The 24,721-nt window shown below is 47.1% G+C and overlaps 6 protein-coding genes across 6 annotated transcripts; 4 read left to right on the forward strand and 2 right to left on the reverse strand.

Moving 5' to 3' along the window:
- Nucleotides 1–923: 923 nt before the first annotated feature.
- On the forward strand, nt 924–4,448 carry ARB_02307 (histone acetyltransferase, putative; the record flags this gene model as incomplete). The annotated part of the gene is made up of 3 exons (XM_003011411.1): nt 924–1,420; nt 1,497–1,576; nt 1,759–4,448. 3 exons carry the CDS (start codon nt 924–926, stop codon nt 4,446–4,448), a joined length of 3,267 nt encoding a protein of 1,088 aa, XP_003011457.1.
- A 7,644-nt stretch (nt 4,449–12,092) lies between these two features.
- Nucleotides 12,093–12,581, forward strand: ARB_02308 (uncharacterized protein; the record flags this gene model as incomplete). The annotated part of the gene is made up of 1 exon (XM_003011412.1): nt 12,093–12,581. The coding sequence occupies one exon, from the start codon at nt 12,093–12,095 to the stop codon at nt 12,579–12,581; it is 489 nt and encodes a 162-aa protein (XP_003011458.1).
- Nucleotides 12,582–14,772: 2,191 nt separating this feature from the next.
- ARB_02309 (uncharacterized protein) lies at nt 14,773–17,815 on the forward strand (the record flags this gene model as incomplete). Its single annotated transcript, XM_003011413.1, has 2 exons — nt 14,773–15,099; nt 15,170–17,815. 2 exons carry the CDS (start codon nt 14,773–14,775, stop codon nt 17,813–17,815), a joined length of 2,973 nt encoding a protein of 990 aa, XP_003011459.1.
- Nucleotides 17,816–18,073: 258 nt separating this feature from the next.
- ARB_02310 (uncharacterized protein) lies at nt 18,074–18,424 on the reverse strand (the record flags this gene model as incomplete). Its single annotated transcript, XM_003011414.1, has 1 exon — nt 18,074–18,424. The coding sequence occupies one exon, from the start codon at nt 18,422–18,424 to the stop codon at nt 18,074–18,076; it is 351 nt and encodes a 116-aa protein (XP_003011460.1).
- Nucleotides 18,425–18,976: 552 nt separating this feature from the next.
- Nucleotides 18,977–19,761, forward strand: ARB_02311 (carbonic anhydrase family protein; the record flags this gene model as incomplete). The annotated part of the gene is made up of 2 exons (XM_003011415.1): nt 18,977–19,052; nt 19,124–19,761. 2 exons carry the CDS (start codon nt 18,977–18,979, stop codon nt 19,759–19,761), a joined length of 714 nt encoding a protein of 237 aa, XP_003011461.1.
- A 1,537-nt stretch (nt 19,762–21,298) lies between these two features.
- On the reverse strand, nt 21,299–22,378 carry ARB_02312 (uncharacterized protein; the record flags this gene model as incomplete). The annotated part of the gene is made up of 1 exon (XM_003011416.1): nt 21,299–22,378. One exon carries the CDS (start codon nt 22,376–22,378, stop codon nt 21,299–21,301), a length of 1,080 nt encoding a protein of 359 aa, XP_003011462.1.
- Nucleotides 22,379–24,721: the final 2,343 nt, after the last annotated feature.

Here is a 24,721-nt window from a genome sequence, read left to right on the forward strand (position 1 = left end):
TTACCTGATCCCACGCATCAATTCCTCTTCTTGGGTTCTTGCGGCCGTTTGAATAGTACTTGAGAGTCGAAAGACCAACACCAGTCACACCGAACAACTGCGGGCAAAGCGGTTCACATCAACATTTGCTCACTCCCACTCCCCGGAAACGGTCCACACTTACACCGATGATGATCCCATAAGGGAGCAAAGCCTCGAAGGGAACTCCCATTTCCGCGACGCAACGAGTATCCTGCTGTTCTGCTTTTTCTTGTCCGTAATCTCACTGGCGACGGCGTCCCAGGGCAAAAAGTCGACAGACGTCGGAGAAAGCAACGAGAGCAGGGCCACTAGAGGCCCGATGTAGACTAGCGCGATATAAAGCTTGGCGTTGATAAGTCAGCAATTTTCGCTGAATGGCTCGAACTTCAAGTCAAAGAAGGGAGGGGATGCGAGCAAGAAACGGCGTAAAAAGAGTCGTCGGCCCTTGATAAGACCGGGGTTTCCTTCGATTTACGCGTTGCAGCAGAGGAACTTACCGGTTAGTTGTCCTTTGTGTTCTCCAGGTGCGGCCGGTGGCGAGCTGGCGGTGGTCGCGTCCGCATGGTTTTAAAGAAAACGCCTCCCGAGAGCTCTCCAGGAAAAGACTTGCATAGCTAACTCTTTCTACGCCCAGTGAATATCTCGGCGTGGACACATCTGCGCAAAGTTACACCTCCGTGTATTACGGGGAGACCTTTTCAATGACTGTGGTCTGTCGATATTGAGCTTTGAGCCGCCGAAAGCCCGATTCCTAAGAAAGCCGAGACGAGTCTACGTGTTTGAATTTGCTATCGACTAAGGAGAAGCAAAGAGACAAAAGAAGACGAAGAAGGGAGATAGAAAAGGGGGATTCCGGATGGTGCAAACAGCTCGCCAATCTGGCGACTGTAGTGGCTCATACCATGGCGGCAACCCCACTGGCCGCTTACGATAACAACTATCCCGAACAAGAACCAGAAATAGATAGCGAACAAGACGCTGAAGGGGACGAGGACCCTGAGTTTTATGATGCGACTGCGCAGGCTGGGATAGTCACGACGTATGAAAACTCGACTGTGACGGTTGATGGGACATACCATGGAAAAGGGGAAACTGATGAAGGAGGTGCTGTGGACGAAAATAATGTCAACCACGAAAAGGAACCCAGCCTTATAGATGATGATTCTAAGGAGAAGGTGGATCAGGATGCTGCAGTTATAGGAAGTGCTAGCGAGGATGGCAAATCGGCGAGTGAAGCAGATGAACTGGATGCTGAATTCGAAGAGCTTTCAAATGAGAGTAATGCAGTTGCCAGCGAAGCGTCCTCTGAATCTGACTCCGAAGCTGAAGAGGAATGGGAAGCTGAAAGCAACGAACAAGAGGATGCTGATACAGAACCCCCTGTTGAGAACAATTGCATGTGAGTCTTGATCGTGTTTGGATTGATCGTCATGCATATGTTCCACTTCTTACTAACTGGAGTTTTCTTCCTTCAGTGTTTGTAAAGAGGATGAAGAGCACGATCCAAGTGAGGTCTTTGAAGAGCCATTAATATGCGACACATGTAGTGTTCATTGTAAGTTCTGCAGGGACAGGCTTGGCTTGAACTATGACAGGGGGCTTAGCTAACGGTTCCACAGGTCATAGGGAATGCGGCCGCGAGGAAGGCATATTTAACGACGATGAGGGTATGCGGAACCCCTGCCACTATGCATGAGAGCCTAGTTCGGATCCTGATCAACTAACTTATAATTTTAGATGCCGGTAAATGGAAGTGTCCGTTATGTAAACATTTGCACTCCCAACCGGACACAAGGAACTCCTCCACCGCTCGACAAAAATCTACTGTCTCTAGTGTTACGAAAGATCTGCTCCCTGCGGACAATGATACCCAAGATCCAAATTCTCATTCCGTATTTAACTCATTAATCATCGAAGACGATCCATTGGATGGCTCCCGCTCTTTGCGAAAAAGGAAATCATCATCCTATGAGGCTGAAAATAGACGCTCGACCACACGGAAACGACGGAAAGTCACTCCTCCGCACGGACAAGCGTTACCGACAACGAGGGCCAGCGGGAGTCGCTCGCGTGCCCCGAGCCAGAACCAACTTGCAGAAAATGATGTTACAACTGTGCACGAAAACCGAGCACCTCGCCAGAGGAGAACGAGAAATGCCCAAAAGTATTACTGCAGCATTGTGCAGAAACAAGAAGGGCGGTTAATACTGTCATTCAATCTTGACCAGGAAAAGATTCAAAAGATACTGAACAGTAAACCAAGGCCGAGGAGCCAACGGCGAAGACCATTACCTAAACCCCCAACTATACCTGAGCCTCCGCCGGTATCACACTTTGCACCGACAAACCCAACTCCATATGCTGCACCTTTCTACTCCTTCCACGACCGAGAAAACGATGAACTCAAGTCAAAGCCTTATGGTGGAATTTTATCCGAGGCCGAAGCTGATACGTCGCGAACTGTACCTCTGTCGACAGATAGGGATAAGTTTGAGGCAGCTCGTCAAAAGGCAGAAGAAGAATGGCGGAAGAAAATGATGGCAAATGAGGAAGACTCGGATAATGCTCTCCTCTCTTCTCAAAAGCTGTCTGGGCCACCAAGCAAAATCAAGTATATCAACTTTGGCGGTTATGAGATTGAGACTTGGTATGCTGCACCATATCCTGAAGAATACAGTCGCAATCGGGTTTTATACATTTGCGAATTTTGCCTCAAGTATATGAACTCCGATTTCGTTGCATGGCGACATAAACTCAAATGCCCTGCAAAGCATCCTCCGGGCGATGAGATCTATCGGGAAGGGTCTGTTTCTATATTTGAAGTGGACGGGCGGAAAAATCCCGTCTATTGCCAAAATCTCTGTTTACTGGCCAAGCTCTTTCTGGGTTCAAAGACACTCTATTATGACGTGGAACCTTTCTTATTCTACGTCATGACAGAATATGATGAATGGGGCTGTCATTTTGTTGGATATTTCAGCAAAGAGAAGCGGCCGAGTTCCTCGAATAATGTCTCTTGTATCCTGACCCTTCCAATCCACCAGAGAAAGGGTTATGGAAATCTCCTGATTGATTTCTCTTATCTTCTCACCCGACTAGAAGGAAGAACAGGTTCTCCGGAAAAACCATTATCTGATATGGGCCTGGTTTCCTATCGCAATTACTGGCGTCTTGTTCTATGTTATAAGTTTCGGGATAAAAAATCACCGACAAGCATTACAGCGATATCCGAACAGACCGGTATGACTCCCGATGATGTTATATCCGCGTTAGAAGGCCTGAGTGCTCTCGTCCGTGATCCTGTCACTAAGACTTATGCGCTCCGCTTGGACTACGATTTTTTTGAAAGGTACATAGAGTCTTGGGAGAAAAAGGGCTACGTCAAGTTGAATCCCAATTCTCTGGTGTGGACGCCGTATATAATGGGCCGCAGTAACAAGTCCCACTATGACCATGCGCCCATTCATACTGTTGCTCCTCGTGAAGAGATTGATGCCGATGAGCCAACTGCGGCAACCAATTCCATACCCACCAACTCATATGGCCTCGGCATTAGCGCAAGCGACGCTGATACAGCAAACAGCGTTGCAGGAAGTGGTGTTGAAACTGTCAATACCAATGGAAAGGGCTTCTCTGAAGCTTCGCCTTCATTGTTCGACGCTCCAGGACCGCCTTCCACCAGCGCTCTGTCATTCGCTGATGTCATGGCCAAACAAGCTCCTAGCACCAATGGTCGTCAATCGTCATCTACTCCTTCAAACCCTGCTTTTGGCATTCCCCCAACGAGGTTCGAGATCTTTCCTCCACCTCAAGGTGCCAGTACCAGTACTCCTACCGTTAAGCGACGACCAGGTCGGCCATTTGGAACTCGGAAAAAGGTTCGCTCCACCGCACAATCTCCAGCAAGAACGAGTGGACATAGTACGCCCAAAAAGAGCAAACCTTTACGCCTGGGTACTCCTTCCACAGCAACAAGACCCCTGCGCTTCAGCGTTCGACGGGCGAGAAGTAGCATGCTAGGTGACAACCCGGACACAAAACACGACACTGATCCTGAAAGTCCCGGCGGAACCAAGCGGTTTGACTATCCTAACTCATTTCCATCGACATCCAATGGTCCCACTGATCAACCCGAAGCAAATGGCTCCCCTGAAACTGATAAAAATGACGAGGAGACTCATATCAATAAAATACCAGAGTCGATGGAAATTGACCGGCAATTGCTTAATGGTATTGAAGACCACACGCGCAATCACCAACCGCAGCTAGTTGATGGTACGAATAAGAACGAAACTGAACTTACGAATGGTTTAACGAAGCCGATGGATGATACCTCTCAAAGTATCGCCACACAGGTGGACAACCCTGGTGAAAACGGAGCTTCCGATGCTCCTTCGGAAAAAAAGATTCCACTACAATGTTCATGAAGTGGTCCTGGGATAAATTCTCATTTCTATACGCATCTATGTGCCACGCCTCAAGGGGCATATATCCATTTCCACATCCACAGTCTCCCTCCCTCATGTACCATGTCCTCTCATCGTTTCCCATCATTTTTACTTCCTAGACAGCTTTTTTCTTTCTTCCTATTGGCTTACTTTTTTGCTCTTCTCAGATTGGTGGGAGAATGATCCGATATCTTTGCTCGGCGCATACGGTTGAAGAACTTATTATCTGTTATCCTTCTCTTTTCACCCTTACGTGTTATTATTATACCTGCTCGATGGTTCTCATTTTCGTTCTCAGTATTTCCTGACCCTCCTCCGATTGCCCCCTTATATCATTCTAGTCACTACCACTATAACTATGTAAACTTATTGGCGTTTACATACCCCTTCTATCTAACGGCTCTCAAACCAATAAATAATGCCAGCTCTTTCGAATGCCCGGATCAGCGTAAATCCTTCATTTGCCACATGTGCAGAGCTCTAGTAACTATGCCTTTCTGCACCCTCTTACTACATATCGCCACACTATTAACAATGCATGCAACTTTGTTGTACCCTTCAAGGTAGCATTCGAGAAGAGATTGGCCTCTTCGCCAGTTCTGAAGAAGCATTGGCTCTCACTTTTGCAAATTATATTCCCGGGATAACTAACTAGTTAGTTGGCCCTTGAGTGACCAGAATGACTATCTTTCTTTGTTCACAAAAATAAAGCCACGCTTCCTATCAGCACTAACTAAATACCTGGTCGAACGCGATATCAAGCCAAGGAGCTACGAGAAGCATATTCCTTCTTCTTCCTCCTTCGTATTGTGCCTTCGATGCTTTTTCTTTCGATTTCTTCTCCCGTTTCGTTAGTTATCCCACGCAATGACCTCGCAAGCTAGCCCGGTGGTCGCAGCGTCAAGCAAACCAGCCAAACGGCCGAGTCAGTTACTTGATTGGAGTCAGAGAGACGGGCAACCGAGCCACTTTTTGCGCCTGACTTAACCCATAACGGTCAGTCGTTCACTTGCAAGAAAGGTGATATATCAGATTTTGGGCCCAAGAGCAAGAAAGGGGGACAAGGCAGATGAGGATGCACACAATGCATATCGACGCCATGTTTGCTTGCCTGTGAAATCTCATCATACAGCAGGAACTTGGTGTCATATGGAGGTCATGCAAAATCGCATTTCTTCCCGTTATACGGAGTAGTTATGCATCTGATCTGACGATTTGCAAGAGGACCGCTGAAGTGTTTTGACTCTGGCCGAATTGGAAATTTATAGAGCCATATTGCAAGACAGATGTCTGCAGTTGATGTTATTTAGTTATCTGCCGCAGAAATACACTTCATACATAAGTCTAATTCCCCTTGAAAAGCAGAACCAGCCGTCAGTGATTAAATTAAGCTATGCTGCAGCATTCATCGTTCCCTGGTTTTCGACGTCATCACCCGATGTAGGTTCATGCGTACCAAACACTAAGACGAGAAAATCATTAGAAAATAATGGTTACATCTCTGATGTTGTTCCTTGGTTCGCTAGGGGCAGGTTGTGGGCTCAAAAGTTGTGGTATCCGGATTCGCCCTGCAGGATTGCCGTTGTTTATCCATGGATTCTTCCCGTTGCTTAACTGGTGGCTGCCCTTGGTTCGATATATCGGCAGCGATATTCATGTGCAGGGGCTGCGACCAGCCAGGTCTCCTGCAGAAATACGGAATACTTTTCCGTAGTTTCCTTGCGATAACCACATAAGTTATTCCTTATTATAGAACTAGGCGCCGTACATAAAAAACGTAGGGCTAGAAGACAGCAGTCCCATAACTGATGACATGCGCAGGTGGCAGGTGCCTAGAAAGTGGAACTTAAGCTGTTGGTTTTTATTATTTTGGGCTTCTTTTCACCTGCTATTCCCCAAACTAAAATACGTAAACTGATGCCAGGAATGGAGACATAGGATCTAGTCAGCTTGCAACAGCGAGCGAGCTTGATGGTCCGGGTGATGGCTGGAAAGCTGTGTAACATTGGCAAGGAGAACCCAAAGCTGATCCCGTAGCGCTTCAAGAATTCCTTTTTCTAGGGTTTCACTGATGTTCAATGTTGCTCCCTTGGGGGACAGATGGGGAAGTACTGCTTCCATGGAGAGGAGTTGAATGGTGCTTCCATTTCGGCCTATCTAGCATTATGAGCTAGAGAATGATTGGTATTGACACTTCTGTTGTTACTAGGACTACCCCGTAAGCATGAGGGGGAAATGTAACGCGAGGCCATAGCGCATACGATACAAGCTGCAAGTCCAGTCAAGTATTCACTAGCATCTTCCATGTTGGAGCGGAGGAGGAAGGGAGGAGGAAACAGAGCTGAGGTAGTGATGGCGCTTGGGGCTGTCGATCCATGTCCATTACTGGTTCTGGGCCTTCTATATCTCAACCAGGCTGTTGGTATTCAAGGCCTCGCTTGCATACTTTGCATGGATTCCTGTACCGGAAGTCCACTATCAGGAAATTCCCTTGTGATCCCATGGGTGATACCCGCCTATTCATAAGATTTGATAGGCTGCTGGACCCCCTTAATTCCAACGGCTTTGGGTGGGTTTGGAAGATGGATATACGGGGAAGTGATCCAAGCACCGACCGAGTCCATAGAAATCGAGATGCTTGGAATCATCCATCCATGCGTAGCTGGGCGTTCCTTGAGAAGATCATACTGAAAATATGCGAAGTTAAAACCATGGTATAACAGGGCAGTACAAAGACACCTCTTAGACTTCTCGAAAACGCTGCCACTTAAAGCAAGGTAATGCAGCGTGACAGTGTATTGCAACATTCGAAAAGGTTGCAAGATACGCTTGCTTCGAGTACTCCGTACCACGACGAGTATTTTAGTTACCAGCTAATATGGTATTCTAATGCAATACATCTCCAGTGGTGTGGGGGCCCAAAATTGAAGTCCATCCATACTTCGTTTGCTGGTATTATTTTCCCCGATGGCTGTTGTAATCCTGTGTCTGGTAGCGGAACGCCCCCCTCGGGTACAGGAGCCATTCAATATTCTAGACAAAAGCGATCGGAAACGGCACGGGGAGATGCGCGTCCTCGTGCTCCCTCCAACCAAGGAATATGAGTTCAAATTTCGGGAGAGACCGTGTGGATGCAGATATCCGAAACTCCCTCCTGGACAGATGGAAACTCATCTATCTCATCAGCGATGCACATCTTTTTTTTTTTTTTTTTTTTTTTTTTTTTTTTTTTTTTTTTTCTTATCAAAAAGAACCTAAGCTGGGAAGAGGTAATTGTAAGAGATCAAGCGCCTGAATGATATCCTGTCTCAACGAATGCGAACCCTTATTCTGGCAGGGATTTTGCGGTCTTGACAGCTTCCCCCTTGATATCATAAACTGCAAATGATCTATATCATAGGGTCTTGTGATAGCATTCGTTTCGCATGCGCTCCGTTTTGTATGCAACTCATAGGACATGCCATGTCTCCAGTCTAGCCCAGTTATCAAGATGGGAATGCCGTAGAACTTTGCTGACAGCGCAGGCAAAACCGCTCAAACAGGCGAAGACGATCGTTGAACATGAATACCGGACAAGAGTGCATGATAGGCGATGCACGCGATGTCTAGGCCACCGGAGAGCGCCGGCGTTAAGAGACACGAAGAACCAAAAGAAAAAATAACTAATGGTTAACTATCAGGAAAAGAAAAAAGAGCGCATGGCGGACAAGACAAAATAATGGAGTCCAGTCCAAATGCCAGACCCGCCTTTATTTTCTTTTACTTTCTTTGACACGAATACTTCAAAGTATTTCGAGGGGCAGGAGGCTCTTTTTTACTGCGCTTCGACTTCGCTAGATTTAGGCCAGAAATCATCCCCGTCGACATAATGTATAGTGGAGTTGCTATTGCTGTAGGTACCCGGCGTCTCAATGACCACGCAGCGAGGAGCCGTGGAAGCCCGTACTCCGTGCTGTTGGATTCCCCCCTCTGGCACAGCTCGGGGAAGAGGAACCAGGGAAATCTCAGTCACACAGCACGGCGGCCGGCGTGGAGAACAAGGAGCTGGCTGGGATGGTAACAGCGGGGCTCCTTTGGAGTACTTAATAGGCTGCCGAGCTAGACGCGAACTATTAGCTGCTAGAATAGTCCTACCTCGCCGTAATGTCCATGTTCAGAGAGCTGCACAGCAAATCCCGTCCTTCATGGATATCCTGTCCTTTATGGACAGGCCGTCGGTTTGCCAATAGGCGTTTGGGATAGATATCAAGAAAATAGGGGAGTGGAGGGAGCCGACAAAACGTGAGAGCGCTGCTGTACTCTTGTAACTACATGCATAAAACTTAAAGATGTAGCTATTAGCTGCAAATTGACGCGGTATGGATGCGAAAGGAGACGAATTGACACACCTTTTTGAAAAAAAATAGTAATAGGCGTCGTCGTGGACATGAGGGAGATTACACCCTGTACAAACTAGTTCGAACCGTACGATTCGTCAAGCCTCATTCGTTCTTGGCTGTTTCTGAAGGCGCAACATGGGATGGGGACACGCCGCACTGCAGGCTCCCATGTCCGCCCGGGTTAACTAGCGACGAACCTCAAGCGCATGACAAAGCATGTTGCAGAGATAGACATGCAGAGGATGGAGCTAGGCCCCCTAGGTTGCTTAACCTGCTCGTCACTTGTTGGTCGTTCTGTGGTGGTGCGTGTGAGTGGAGAACATATAGGCGTAGTGTATGTAAGGGAGATCTCACTAAACCCTTTTTTCACTTCATCCTGATCCCTGATCCCTGCTGAGAAGGCGCTTCTTCCCAGTGGTGGAAGATCTTTGCGCGAAGTCTCCGAAAAAAGTCCACTCAGTTGAGCAACTACTAGACCGTGGCAGGAGGCCATATCTAGATGCAAACACCGGAAGGCCTGAAAACCGCCGGCCCCTTTTGACTAGAGAAAAAGAGATTCCTTCTGGGGCGTCTGGGATGGGTCGAATGTCTCGTCGTCACTGATGGACTCGGAAGTCTCGCATTCAATTCGCTCGCCGGGTCAAGGACTCTCTCTCCCTTCGTCAGCGGGTAGGCCTCTGTTTGAATGTAATACCATTCAAAATCCGGTTCATCTTTGTTTCTTTCCTTTCTTTTTTTCTTATTCGCTCGCTCTCTTCGTTGCTTTTTCTTCATCATCATCTCCCTCCCTCCCTACCCCCATCCCTCTCACGCGCGTTCTCTTTGGCTCTTACCCTTTCCGACCAATGGCGCAATGAATCTGCGGCAAAAGCAATTGCACCAGAGGTGTTTTCTTTTGAACTGCCAGTTGATTGGATCAATATTTCAGCAGACAGACAAGTCCTCTGCCCTCCATGCTGGGACAGGAGTTCCGTGTGATATCACTCGCTACCTCCGTACCAACATATGTTATTTTTGCGATTCGGTGGTGAGATAGCCCGGTCCAATCGAATGTGAATCTCTGCAGGTGGCCGATCCATTGTCTTGCAATCCGTCAAGAAAAAAAAAGAGTGATCTTCAGGAAGCAAAGCAAATGGAAGGCCTAATCCCATATTTCCTGTCGGATATTTCACGGCCATGTAGGTACGGAGGAAGAAGAGCGTCTAGGCTTTCCGTTCTGCTTCCCACTAGACTGATCCCATCCTTCTACCTCATGCTTGCTTTATCCCGTCAAAACAAAAAAGAAGGTAGGGCACCGTTCGTTTAGATTGCTTCGAGGAGCCATTGGACAAAATATATACCTGACCTCCCATCGAACCCAGAAGGCCTTTTGACCCGGTCAAGATAACAGAGCTACCAGACCCAGAACCCTCCTCCCCTTCTTGTCCTTTTGACGGGTGAGTAGTATCTTTATTCGTTTCTCTCGCTCATTTCAGGCCTTTATGTCAGTATTATCACAGTTCTATTGTTTTTTGGGTTTTCATTTTTTTGGGTTTTTTATTTTTTTTTTCCTTTCGATGCTGTCATTTGAAGCTTGTTTTCCTGTTTGCCCTGCCCTTGAAATATAGAAAGACGATAAGATATCGAGGACGGGTAGCGAGCCATTGAAACCAGAGAGACCTTGTGTTTTCATTAGCATAAGAACCCTACTTTCAGACCGGGCGCTCTAACTCACCTCTGCTCATCTTCTCCAGCTAGCTAGCTTGCCCGCGTCTTGCTTCTGTTGTAGTGACGTCGAAGTGCTGGGGGGGCACGAGCATCACAAGGCGGAGAGAGAAATATACTGCCGGCGTATATATTTTATATTTCGACGACACCCCCCCCTTTCTCGCTACTTCAACCTCACCTCTCGAGATATCCTGCAGCACGAAGTTGAAATCGCCCGGCTTGCCACTCTGGAGACGCTGCTTTTTGCTTCCTCCTGACCCTCCTCGGCTGTGCAAAGGGGGACAAGATGTTTTGAACTGTATTTTCGTCTCTTTGCCCCGCGACTACTTTTGCGCCGTTTCGCCTTCCACGGCATGGTGAGTGCCCATCTCGCATTTTTTTTTTACACCCCCCACCTAGACCACCAGAGAAGAGTAGTTATATATATATATATATCCTGCTACCTAGTCCATGGTGATATCCAGCCCTGCACTGGTTGCAGTTTGCTCTCTTTACTGCGCCCCCCTTATCCCATGCCCTCGACCGCTATCGGACTTCGAGCTGATATCCGGGCGTTATACAGTAGGCTTCTAGCCTCGCGAGCAAACAGCACCTCTCTATATATACCTGCTCTCAACACGAGAAGCTGATGCTAGAACACCTCGTGCTGTTCCTATGCGCCATCTTTGCAATATATCTGGCCCCCAAGCTCAACCTCAAGCCCCCCCGTTTTAGGAGCGGACCCCATTTGAGTTTCCAAAGCGTGGCCGATAGTTATCTCTGAGCCAAAACCCAAACCGTTGCCCCAGTGGTCAGGATTGCTCAAAGGAGAGCCCCTACTCCCCCCCACCCGTACCTGCGTAAAGCTCCGAGGAACTAGAATCTCTGGTCAAAGGTCTGGCTTGGGAGGCAAAGAACCAACCACATCCTTCGCTTACGTCTGGTTCTTCTGACAAAGTGGACTGTGGACTGTCTTGATCGTCATATCGAACCATTAACCAGAATTAAATCGCAAAGATAAAAACCTTTTCCCGCCTGGTCTCGCTTCTGACGTTCTCAACTCCCCCGTCTTATGACTGTTTCCTCCCCTCCTCTTCTCTTTTTCGCCATCCGTGGTTCAACTCCCTGTCCCATCCACCATATCCGACGCACGGAAGCCTTGACACAACTGCCTAAATACTGGAGAGTTTACGCTGAGCTTGGGAGCTTTTCAAACCGCACGTTAAACGTCAAAAGCTTCCTCCAACTATCTTCGTGATCTGGATTCTTCATTCCTATTAAACCTTTCTTCTTCGACAGATTATCCCGAAGCTCCCCTCGAAACCTCAAAAGGCTGATATGTTGGATGTTCCCTGCCTATACAACCCATTTTCCGTCTGATCTTCATCGGTTCCCTGCCTAAAAGCCTCCTTGAAAGCGACTACGAAGCTCTGTCCACTTTCCAAAGACAAGACAGTTAGCTCGTGACTTCGGTTCCGTATCAAACCTGGGTGTCCCCCTTTTCCCATCCCTGGATATTCTTCTTACAACCACGGGAGTATTTGCCTCAAGGCCAAAAATGGCGATGAGTTCAACTCTTCTGTATCCGCCTACTGCATACGCCGCAGAGGATCCTATGCGACCGCCTATGCCGCAGCCTATGCCCCAGCCCATGTCCCAACCTATGTCGCAACCACTACCGCAGCCTGTACCTCAGCAAGAGCCCGACTCCATCGAAAGGTTTGTTCTCCCCATCCTTCGAAGCAAGAAGCAGGAGATTCTAATGCAATATAGTACACCTAGCTTCTCAGATTATCATCATCTAACCTTCCGTCAACAGCCCGAGCGCGCCCGTGTTGTTGGATCCAAAGACAAGGGTGAGAGACATGCCATAAATGCCACCAGATCTAAATCTAGCTTGGCCATTGCTTTAAAGAGTCTTAAAATTTTCTATTCTAACAGTTTATATCTTATTACAGAGCGTAAACCTATCGATCCACCCCCTATTATCCAGCTTGAAGTGAAAGGCGATTGTGAAGCATCAAAGTATGGATATATTCTCATCTAAGGACACATGTGAAATAAAACATCTAACAATTTTGCAGCAACTACCTTCAAAGTCCTTACTACTTTATGTGCTGCTCATTATATACCGCCGCAGAAGGCAGCGACTCGAGCCCTATAGTACCCGCATGTGCCTTAGCGGGCACTTTGGTATCCTCACTGCATCGTCTAAAGGATATGCAAAACAAAGGTGGGATTCAAATTCCGTCCCTGGCCCAGTTTTTAACTACTTCGCTAATTATTTACTCTGTCGATCTTAGATGGCGGCTTTTTTGTATTCGGCGACCTTTCCGTCAGGGTAGAGGGAGAATTCAGGCTCATGTTTGATTTATTCGAACTCAAAGGGTAGGTTCAAGACTGTCTTCCTACGGCCTACCTCAGCCTTACTTACAAATAAAACAGCGCCAAACGTGACCAAGCCATCCATATCAAACGCATAAGTTCAAACCAATTCAAAGGTGAGGCGATCCTCAGCAAACTGAGTTACAGTACACCATGTCTAATATCCATCTAGTTCTCGCCCCGAAAAACTTTCCCGGCATGGCCGAGTCTACTTATCTATCGAAGTCATTTGCCGACCAGGGAGTCAAGCTCCGAATTCGCAAAGAACCACGAACACTTTTGTAAGATCCAAGATCGACATGCTAACCTGGAAGTTGTTATCTAACAATCATCACAGGTCCACTAAAAGGCATTATAGCCACAGCGATAACTATCAAAGTACCTCACCCATTGAACAGTCTCGCTCTCCAAAACGCCAGGCTATCACACCCCAAAACCATCATCAAAACACTCCAATATATTCAACTCATCCGCTACAGCCTAGCCATGCTGCACAACCAATGCATGCAGGCCATCAAGGTCAAGCGACATCACCCTATGCTGCTGCCCAGCAATTTCCTATGAATAATGGCCTTGTTCCCGCGTCGTGGTACCCCATGAGATGAAGTTATCCTCATGATGGTGTATTAGTTTGCACAATTTTTGGCGTCAGTGGAGGTTATGCATGGTGAGGTCATGATTATGATCAATGTCTTCATGATACATTATACAGGAACTTTTATGCCGAGGATATACCTCGTTGCTCTTATCGTGGTTGGTTGGCGTTTACAGGTGATGAGTTATGCAACTGGTTGGTGAGTTATGCAAGTTTGACGTTCAAAACGTTAGTCAGGCAGAAAAGAAAGCGAAGAAAAAAAAAAAAAAAAAGAAAGAAAAGAAAAAAGGGAAAAAAAAAAAAAGAAAAAAAAGGCAAGATGGTGGTGAGTAGTTAAATGGTCATTTGACAATGGCTGTTTTTCTTTTTACCCGGTTAATTTTGATTATAACCAATTTCCCCTTCCCTATCACTTCCTCAATTTCTCTTCTCCCCTCCTGTCTTATTATAACCTTTTTTCTTCGGATTACTTCACTTCTTTCCATCCCTAACTGCCTTTGACCTGTGCGTCAGATTTCCGCCTATTCCCAACCTCCTTCGGCCGTTCATTTTGAGCTATCTTTCATTATTGCTTCAATCGCTCCGGTCACATTTTGGTCAGGTTTTAGATTTCATCAAACGGGCATACAGATGGAATACACTTTCGCAAGAAAGGAGCTACGTCGGGTTTATTGCCATGCTACTTTGCGTCGGCTTGCTAACCTACTTTCCCCATTGATTTTTTGTTTCAGTCAACCTTTCAGTTTCCTTGCTTTCTCATTCCCCTCGGTTTGACACTATTAACGTCCTTTTGCTGCTTTGGCTTCTTGGTGCTATTCGGTCTCGGGGCATTGAAACGGAGAAAAATGACGGTGATTAACTATGGGCCCGGATCAGGTGTTTTCATACTTTTCATATGCATCAAGGGAGCTGGTTCTTTTTTTGGTTGCCTTATATTGATTTGTTTCTGCAGACATTGCTCTTGTACTGCCATTAGCATTACTTACCTACTATCAATAATACCACAATGGCGATCTAGCCAGCCCGCAAGACTTTAAGCACCAAGTTGAGCAAGTGTATTATGCGGCTGGTGGCTGTAGGCGGCTCTTACCGCGCAGTTTGCTTGTTGCCCTAGACTGCCCCTACTTTTTCCAAAAGAGGAAACAAGAGACCACGACAGTATAAACATCAACCTCACTTCGCGCTTCTCACTTTACTCCTTTTCTTCTCTCTTCCCACACCAAAACAACATCAGCATTTACTCTCCTCATGCTTGGAGATGCTGCCAGACCTTACTCTCTCCCTGTTATTTGTTGCTATCTACGTGGTCAGCCTACTCCTCGTGGACCTTGTAGCTCCTTCGCTCACTAGTGAGGCCGATAACGCGTCCATCGGGCGGCGGTTGATACTACTTGTTTATGTGAGAGCTCCCCTAGAATATACAAGGGCCGATGGAAAGCTAATCTCTTGTGATATTCGTCGTAGCTACATCTCAATCCTTGATCGAGCCATCATGACTACCAGCCTGTGTGATGTGGCCCTGAGAGGCGTTTGGAATGCCAGTACGGAGGGCCATCATTATGTTGACTTGGATATGACACTCCAAGTAAGTACTACTATTAGTGATTACCAGCACACCAGAAGACCTACGAACTACGATCTAACGCGTTAGATAGATGAAGTCAGGGCCTGATAGCGTTCTCCCGGTACTTAAGTTAGACCCGGAGATGGAAGTGGAAATACTACACCAAGGTACCTATGGGCTGAAGCACGAGCCCAGTAATGAGCCCGATTACGGGCTGGGCCTATGGCCACACGATGAGGGCCCAGACGATCAAACGTATAATGGAGGAAAAGCAGAAGAATCGGAAGGCAGTGTCAGTATAACTTGTGAAGCACCTTCTCGGAAGTTGATCACACGAGACATGAGAATATCTCCATCTCCAGTCAAACGGCTTTTTCCACCAAGTCCAGAAACTTGTGGGGGGTATGATGCCGATGACGGCGGTTGCGACTTTGATGACAACGACAGCAGCGGAAGCAGCTCGGGGGTTAGAGGGATTTCCATCGATGGCAACGACGTATTTGACGCGTCAGACCATGAGGATTGCGAGCAGCAAATGCAAGACAGCCCTGGAAATGCGCTGTCCATGACTATCAAAAGAGGCTTACAACCCCGCAGTAGCTTTCCAAAGTTCGACATTGATGCCTTGCAAGACATAGAGCGCATTGACGAAATTCCCAATGACAAGGAAAATGACGTCCCAAAAGGTGAAGTCGGATACGAACGAAAATGCAACCGAGATCATTTAATTGATATTACTCCCAAGCGTGATTCCACAGCACTTCTCATCTCCGCCTGCAGCCCTGACAAAGAGGAGGAGCCTGATACAATCAGCCTTGGACATACCACTCCTCAGTCAAGAGTCCCTAATAAAACCTTTGTCATTCCTAAAAGAACATCAAGGTCGCCTCAGAAAGGCGCTCCAAGCAAAATACCCATCAAACGGATGCATAAAGAAGTATCGTCGGAGTCAGATGAACTAGTACGGGTAGTAAGTGTTGTACGCCCAGAGAATACTCTTAGCCCTGCACAGATGACGCACAAGAGAAATTCACCCCTTTCACAAATGGCTATGATGACCAGAGCAATATTGAACACCAAGCCTTCAGGTATAGAACCAGATTATGAAGCAAAAGATGAGGACATCGATGCAACGAGTGTCGAGGAATCATCCTGTCGTTGGCCTGATATGACAACACTAGAAATGGAAACACCAACAAAGCCTCAATTGTCCAGGAGTCTCCCAAACCAAAGACCTGAAATGCATCACGGCGATGACGAATTCATCTGGCCAGCTGAAGGTCATAGATGCGGAGCCATGCCATCCTTGGGCCAAGATAGCCAGAATGAAGACTCAAGCAACGATCTTTGTCCCGAATCGTCAAAGAACGAAGTGTATCTTACCCCCGAAGAAGCAGCGCACGGGAATTTTGACGTTAATGAATTCTATGTTGACGATGACGAGCCTGCAGGTAGTAATGTCGAGGAAGACTACCCATATGAAGAGGAGAATAATACTATAGGTCTCCCAAGTCCATCAACAGCTTCGCAGCGTAGCTTGAAGTGGCATCGTCCTGGGCAGTTATCGGAGAGAGAAGGCTTAGGCGAACCCCCAGTTTTAGAAGCGTTTGGTGGCATGTTAAGAGTGCGTACGAGCTCTAAGGCTGTACCAGCCAATCTTGGCCTCATTTCAACCATACGAGTTACTTTGACAGGCGATTTGAAACATGATTCGGAAATGTTTAAAGCGTCCCTGCCAGAGGATGATGGCCATATGAGCATTCAATGGGAATTGAGATTGAAGCCTCCTCAAGTTGATGGATGGGCATTGGATTTGTTTGCAATGCTTCCATTTGATGAATGTGACCCGGAATATGACAGTTATGTGGCAGAGCACCAACCTTTGGAAGGCAGGGATGGCCTTAAAGAGAATGAGCACCAGGAGAACCCAGAAGAGGTACATGGATCCGAAATAGAGGTGCGACAGGAGGAAGCTAATGCACGACGTTGTCCATGCTGCTTATATCACTCAAGGCATTCGCCGTTGGTGAATATAGACAGACTTATGGATGTAGCCAATGGGCTTGCTCAAGAATTGAAGGGGGCACTCCGCCATGGGCTGTTCAAGCCATGTGGAAAAGCAATTCGCTTTTTCGGAGATATGCTGCAAAAGTTCTGCGGGGAAGAGGGGCTGATACAGTTTATAGTGAAGTGCGTTAAGTTCACGATACTTGTCCTCCTTGTGTTGTGTGTCACTGGGTTTGAATGTAAAATTGTCGGATGGTCTGCAGATTCATGGGAGATCAATATACGACCAAGATTTCTTCCCCCAATGTCCCAGAAGCCTGCGGTTTGCGGCGGGATGGAGGGTGCAGCTGGAGGACAGGCCGGGCAATCGGTTGATATCGCCGGAAAAGAAGTGGCCGGTGACAGATGGCCGTCGACGGCAGCGTGGGCCGTGCTTCAACCGGACAGTGGGGAAGCAACCAACTATACTATTGGAGGGGCAAACTCCACGGAAAACGGCTCCCTGACGACGGCCGCGGATACGGCATCTACCCGTGCACCATCTGAGGCGCAGCTGGCAGCAGAGGATGGAGATGCACCGGTCAGCAAGCCTGATGCCGGAGCGGATGCGGCAGATGAAGGAACAAATGTCGGCAGTGGCAAGCCGGATAAGGCTAACGACGCAGACAAGGCGAGTCTGAGGGACAGGGTCGACTCGCTTCTTGGCTGGCGAGGGCCGCTGTTTGACTGAGGAGACCCCCCTGAGAGAGACCGACACTGTATCCGGAGGCACTGACGTGGGGAACTGTATCTCTTAGCTTGTATCCTTCTCCTCTAGTCACTCTTGTTATTGTTCTCTGTTATGCTACGCAGTCAATAAATTCTACACCCCCTTTTCCTAACCCGGCTGCCGGCTCCTTTATCTCTTGATGTTGCGATAAAGAAAAAAAAGAATAAAAATAAGAGTAAATAAGGTTCGTTGGGAAAGCTTGGCATATATCACGTGGTATCATCCTCTGGGCAGGCCGAAAAGGGAAAAGCAAGAAAAAGCGACTTCGACTTTCGATCTTTGAACGCTCAACTTTTCGTCTTTCTCCCTGTCATCGTCGTTGCTCGCTGTCGTGCTGCTTATCCCTTCGTCTTCTCTATCGCCCAGGATACGCGCAGTATAGCTCTCTCGACCAGCTGCTCCTCCGTCTCTTCGTTCCCTTTCCTCCTCCCTCGTCTGTGTCCCCCATGCGAGGCTCGCTCTGGAGGTGAGTAATGCGTATCCAATAATAATCCCCACCACCTTCAACACCATCGACTCAACAGCTTCTTCCTCTGCCCCGATATTTGCTTTTCCCTTTGGTCCTGGCATTGGCCACAGAAGCTCCCGTGGCCCTACCAAAAAGCATTACTCCCCGTATATACGCATTCCTTCTTCTCCTTGTCTGCAGCCCAGGAAAAGAAACGAGCGGAGGGGCAGGGCCGTGGTGTCATTATTCAAGACACACCCACGCTCTCCCTCTGCTGTGTATTCCTTTTCTTTTTCTTTATATCGGCTTTAAACTATCTCCACCTTGGCAATTTTATGGGGAAGACGCAGCTCGCTGTACGCCAGACGCACACGGTGTTTGGCTGCTGCTGCCCACGGTCATGGTCGCTCACCTAAACTACTCAATGCCAATGCTCTCCTATTGGAGGGGGAAACATCCGCTGTTTCTAGTCCGCTTCGCCCTTCGTTTCTTTTTCCTGGGCATTTGCTAACCAGCCCTCTGTTATCAGAACCTTACCTGTTTCACAGCGTATTATTCCTTGCCCGACTCCATCGCTTGCTACCCGCCTAGCAGACCTGCCAAGTGCGCCCCGTGATTCCTTTTCTCAACGACAACAGATAAAACCCTTCTCATCGACCCGGCCTGGGCTGAAGATGTCTTCCAGCAACAACTCCAACCCTCACCCAATTCCCAGCATGGCCGCCCAAAATGAGCAGAACACGGCTCCCGGTATGTTCAATCCGCTTCATGTTTCGACTCCCAATCCCTCTCTGGCCCTCCTTTATTAACGTTTCTGATAGACAGCTACCAGCTGGCCATGGCCAAGAATAACATCTGGGCCACAAAGCTAGACGAAGAACAGCCAGATCTCTTCCCAAAGCTCGCCTCAGGACAATCTCCGGAAATATTGTGGATCGGCTGTGCTGACTCCCGTTGCCCCGAGACCACTGTCCTGGGCCTTCAGCCCGGCGACGTCTTCGTCCATCGCAACATTGCCAACGTTGTGCAGTACAACGACATCTCTGCTGCCACCGTCATTGAATTTGCTGTCGTCTACCTCAAGGTCAAGCACATCATTCTCTGTGGCCATACTAGCTGTGGTGGCATCAACGCTGCTTTGGCCAACAAGAAGCTCGGCCTCCTTGATACCTGGCTCATGCCCCTTCGACGACTCCGAGAGCAACATATGGACGTCTTGAAGGATCTTGAGCTCAAGGAAGCTGCCGTCAAGCTCGCCGAGATCAATGTCGAAAATGGACTGCGAGTTCTCCGTGAGAACAGCGCCGTTCTCGACGCCATTGAGGAACGAGGTCTCAAGCTGCACGGTGTCATCTACGATGTTGGCAGCGGAAAACTTAGAGAGCTAGAAATCACCGAGAGCATGGATTCTATCAGCAGACGAATTGCTTCTTTCAAGACGGTCAAGAACGAGGAGTGATACCTCTTCATGAAATGTCATTTTTTGCTTTTTTTACCAGGTTGTCTTGGGGGTATATATGTACGAAGTCTTGGTTGTGATCGGCATGGGTGACTTCGAGGTGTTTTTGTCTTTTTTTTCCCCCATTTATCGATGAGGGTAACTATGACGTGGGGTGTCATATGTCGATATACGATATTTGTTCTTCGTGGCTTATGTTCCACTTTTTTTTTATGACTTAGCCTCCGGTAGCCAATTGCCCGGGTGTTGGATGGTATATAGATAGCACTTTTTGGTCACAGTAGCGGAGTATTCTAGATGCAGTCAGCCTATTGCAAAAGAACTGCGTGATGATTGATATTGGTCAGATAAATTACCGGTTTTTCGTGGTTATAATTCGGCATGTGTAAAAGACTAACTTGGGCCATGCAGTTGCTTTTGCAATTGATTGCACGTGGCCTCATATTTGCAATAGATAAGTCTCGTGGATATTTATGGTATCGTCTCCCATCTCGAGTAAAATAAAACTCAACACTTGATATGTGAATGCTAACACAAATTGTGGAGTTCCACACATCCCGAACCCTAACTATAGGAATAGTCAATGTTATGATATAGCCTCGTTTTAATACCACTGTCTGCCTCCTCCACTGCATGTGGTATTAGATTGTACCACGGTCGACACACAAGCTCGTGCTACTGCCTTATTTGAAAGATGAAGTGAGCCGCAGTAATAATGTATCTACTTCCACTGCAAACTCTCCTTTCTCTTACGGAGTGATTGAGAATGTCGGAAGGGGATAATTGATACTAAGGCAGTTCCAGTTTAATAACTATTCGATGTCAGTGAAAACGATTACTTCAATAAGAAATGGCTAATCTTACAGATACACGAAATAGATATATTGCTGGCATATATAAATATTGAGCAAAGACGGGCATTTTGTGTGGTATTAGAAAAGTGGTAAGTTATCTTCCGTTTCATCTTTGCTGCCTAAATATTTTAGCAGTTAATTATATAGGTCTATAGAACTGGACGGCATTTGATGGGACTAGGCTTAGCAATACTTACAGCTTTCAACGATTTGCTTAAGTAAATTCAATCCTTTTGCAACGACTCCTAACCTACTTCAATTCCGATGCAGGAAGTCCCATGTTGAAGTGCAGGGAATCCACCCGCACTTCTGAAGTAGGTTATGTGCGCTGCATGCTAAATTTTAAGTCCATGCTGCTTCTCGCCCCATTCCTAGTAAGCCAGTGTAAGTGCTAGAAAGTACAGTCGACGTCGAGAAAACATAAGAGTAGACTCACGCCTAGCACCCTCGCCCCTGTAGCTATCACCCCTATTACGGCGTCCTTCAAAACGGTTAATAGCGATTTTACCGGATAGGTTGCATCGTTTAGGTCATACAAGTCCTACCTCGTTGTGGGATAGAGTGATAAGTGCGAATTTGTCGGTGGTCAGATTGCCCTGATGAGCCTTGATTTTATAAACGGCTTGTCAATAGGTGGGTACAAAACGGGAAGGATGTTTTAGGTAGTGGGAAGGATCATTTTTTCAGGTAAACAAACCTTGTTTCTTGAATTCACTCGAAGTGGAAGTCTGTTCGTTGGAACGTGCAACCTTCCGTTGGCAGTCGCTATCTTCTGGGGGCGGGGTGTTGCTACGCTTGAGCGGTGAAGGTTGGACCCGGTTATTGGTTGGTTGTAAACTTGGTGTGTTTTCAGCTTTACCCTTGAGGCACTCGTCCGAGAGTGTTGGAGCCCTTGAGGCAGGACTATCAACCGGTAGTTCAACCGTGCGAGAACGCATTGCTGAAAAGTCGGAGGGCGTGGCACTCCGGGCTCCTGCGGACATCGTGCAGGGAAACAGTGACTGTGAGAGCCTGGAGCTAGATATATTAGTAAAAGCTCGCCTTTTCCGGCATTCCTCATTCATGAGTTCTGTCAATTTTTCGTGCACGGCGACTATTTCACGACGGCGTGAAATTGTCTCTATACGATATTCTTCATCGTAATACCCAGTGAACAGTAACCATAAATGGATATCTTGCTGAGTTTGTTGATCCAGGTTTTGGAATTCTGGTTGGGGTATACAGAGGCTCTGGAGATCATTTGGGAGAGTAGTAGAGGGCGGGGTCTCTTTCCCTCCTTGTACTGAGCTTAAACTAGGCGATATCAGTGGCATAGGCTGGTTATAGGTAGGAGAGGATTTTATCTCTCCGGAAGAATGCTGTTGTAGACTTCCATGCGGTGGAGTGCATGGCGGCTGCGGTGCAGGAGGCTTCTCAGGCAAGGGTATAGCGGGCCTGTTGTGTTCAACGTTCCGAATTGTGGCATCAGAAGCTGAAGCATTATCAGAGTTGTCTTCGATGCCCTTACGATAGCTCTGTTGCGCTGAAGCTGCGCCACGAATCTGAAGGGAACCATTACTGGTCTCATATGGAGGTACGGGGGTAGTATTGTCACCTCTAGAGGTACCAGCATGGTTGGAAACTACCGCAGCCTTTCCTTCGGCTAATAATGCATCGATATCATTTTCAGAAGCTTTATTGTAGTAGGATGGTATGTAGGTGTCACATGAATTCCGCAAGAGTTTTGTGTCTGCTCTAGCTGGTGTGCCTTGGTGTGCCTTCATTGTTGCTATAGTGATGTAGATAACAGTGAGCCTAAGCAATTAGTAGATGGTTGACACGCCCTGAGGCTTGGAATTGCGTTTTCATCAATTGGTATAGATGTCGTCAAAGTGAAGGCGCGTCTGTAAAGCTGGTTACAAATTGTAGCAATGGGGTTTTCTAGTGGGATACCAGGCTTGCTCGAATTATTTGACAGGCTGACAAATACGCGCTATTGGTATCTTATTCGATACCTTCGGGTATTGTATCTGTCACTGTTCCAAGTGACTCTGCTGTGAGTCGAGTTCTCGACCTTGGATCACAGCCAGGAGCCTAAGAGGGTATTGGGAACGAAAAGGCCTGACGCGCCGTTATTCGCTTTTCCGGTATAACAGGTATCATGCCAGTGTATAAACAAATCTATTGAGGCATATTAGAGGAAGAAAAAAAGCTGCCTCCTTCTCTTCTCTGTTCTAGTCTTCGGCGTCATCTTCTTGGTCGTCTTGATGTTTTCGTCGCCTGCGCGAAATTGATATCACATGACTTCAGGAGTTCCGATCTGATTGGTCATTTTCTTGAGACTGCTATGGACTGCACCTGCATAGATTCTAACAGAGATATGATCATGGGATATTGAAAATGCGAGGACTTCACGATGGAGCTCATATTCATGCTTTATAGCCTTTTAAAGTCCAATCACACCTCTCACTGCAAGAATCATACTATGGGCATTTTGTCGATCCGCGATGAAGAGCCGCGTTTAACTACGCACGTCAAGAATGGAAATTTATCGTGTCTATACCCATAACAAAGGAAGTCTCGCTCCAGTCACCAATAAAGGGCTTCAGCTTTTCAAGTTGACTATCTGTGAATGTGGACCGAGAAGTCAGGCTGCGGGTGGGGACCATAAAATGGGATACCTTTACTCTAACCTTTACTCACAGCTTCAACTAAGTGCTTCAGATGGGTGGCATTATACATCGCTAGATTTTTAGCAGATGGCACAACCAGTTGTCCAATATCTCGAATAACCCTGCTGTCGTTACCGCATTGGGACTTCTCGCAATTTTTTTCGAATAAATCGTCTCGAGATAATGGGTTTATGCTAAGCAGTGTTTTGGATGAAAAGATATCAAACCGCTGGGCAAAAAGGGGAGACCCTTAAATGACTGCAGAGAGAGTCATTATACCATCGACAGAAGACTACTTGCATTTATAACCCCACGGCTCACCTTCTTCATAAAGCTTCCTTTTGTATCAAGAATTGTCCGACATCGAGGATTTCCGTATGGAGCCCTCTTTTCCTTTCTTGGCTTGCCTTTACTTTGCTCTTTACAGTGGGAGAAGACGTCAGCGTGTTCCTTCAAAGCAGGGAGACCACCCTGATATTCTGGTGAAAATAACTCTTTGACCAATATCCTCTCTGGATCCAATTACGCGTTGGATTAATATTGCTCCCAAGGTTTAGGGGTTTAGATTGTTCTGGTTACTACTAAGTTTGCTTCGGATAAAAGATAACATACCCCCTTTCCAGGTATATTGTTGGTTAGTGAGGAATACGGATGCTCATGACATAGATGTTGTAAACGGATGCTTCCGCGAACAGGTGATTGTGGAGGCTATGTGGTATCTCAGGGTTGCTTTGCTATTGATGGTTGAAGTAGGCCAGCGGAAATAACAGCCCACTTGATAGAGGTCACAGTTGGATGGCTACCTCGGCCCTTCCTTTCCCATTTTCGGACGTTGCCTCCGCTCAACGGCCAAGCTTTTGGTTTCTGGGACTCGTGAACATGTGGAGGGGAAGAGGAAGAAGAGCCAGAGTACAACGATGGCTTACAGATCAAGCGCTCACGCGCTCAATCTGTCTAGTTTATAACTAGTTTCATGAACTAGACTTGCTACTAGTTCGGGCTACCAAATCGAAGGCACTTACTGATTGGTGAATATATACGTCATTCTCACTAGTATTGACTATGTTAAATATCATTCTCTATCTATACAACAGGCCCGATTTATATAGTTAATACGCGCATAGATAGAGAAAACTTTGCTATCCAGCTCACGATTCCCTTCGTTTGGGTGTTGTGATCCATGGGAATAGACGGGCGGATCCTGCGGCTACACCGATCCGATGAGCCGAGGTTCATTTCGTGGAAACCTGCGGAAAGTCTAAAAATTATGTGCAGAAATTGTGCATCCATAACTAACATAAACTTTAAGTCAGGAGACTCGACGGGCGACGGGATGGACGAGGAGTGAGATATCAAAAAAAAGAGGCTTGCTGATGAGACGCTATGCTATATACATCAAAGTGACAAAGGGGGGAGGGTATCATATATATTTATATAAACAGAGCTAGGCTGGGT

The sequence above is a fragment of the Trichophyton benhamiae genome, assembly GCF_000151125.1.
Source record: "Trichophyton benhamiae CBS 112371 chromosome Unknown Abenha-G-c-321f20.f1, whole genome shotgun sequence".
NCBI lineage: Eukaryota > Fungi > Ascomycota > Eurotiomycetes > Onygenales > Arthrodermataceae > Trichophyton > Trichophyton benhamiae.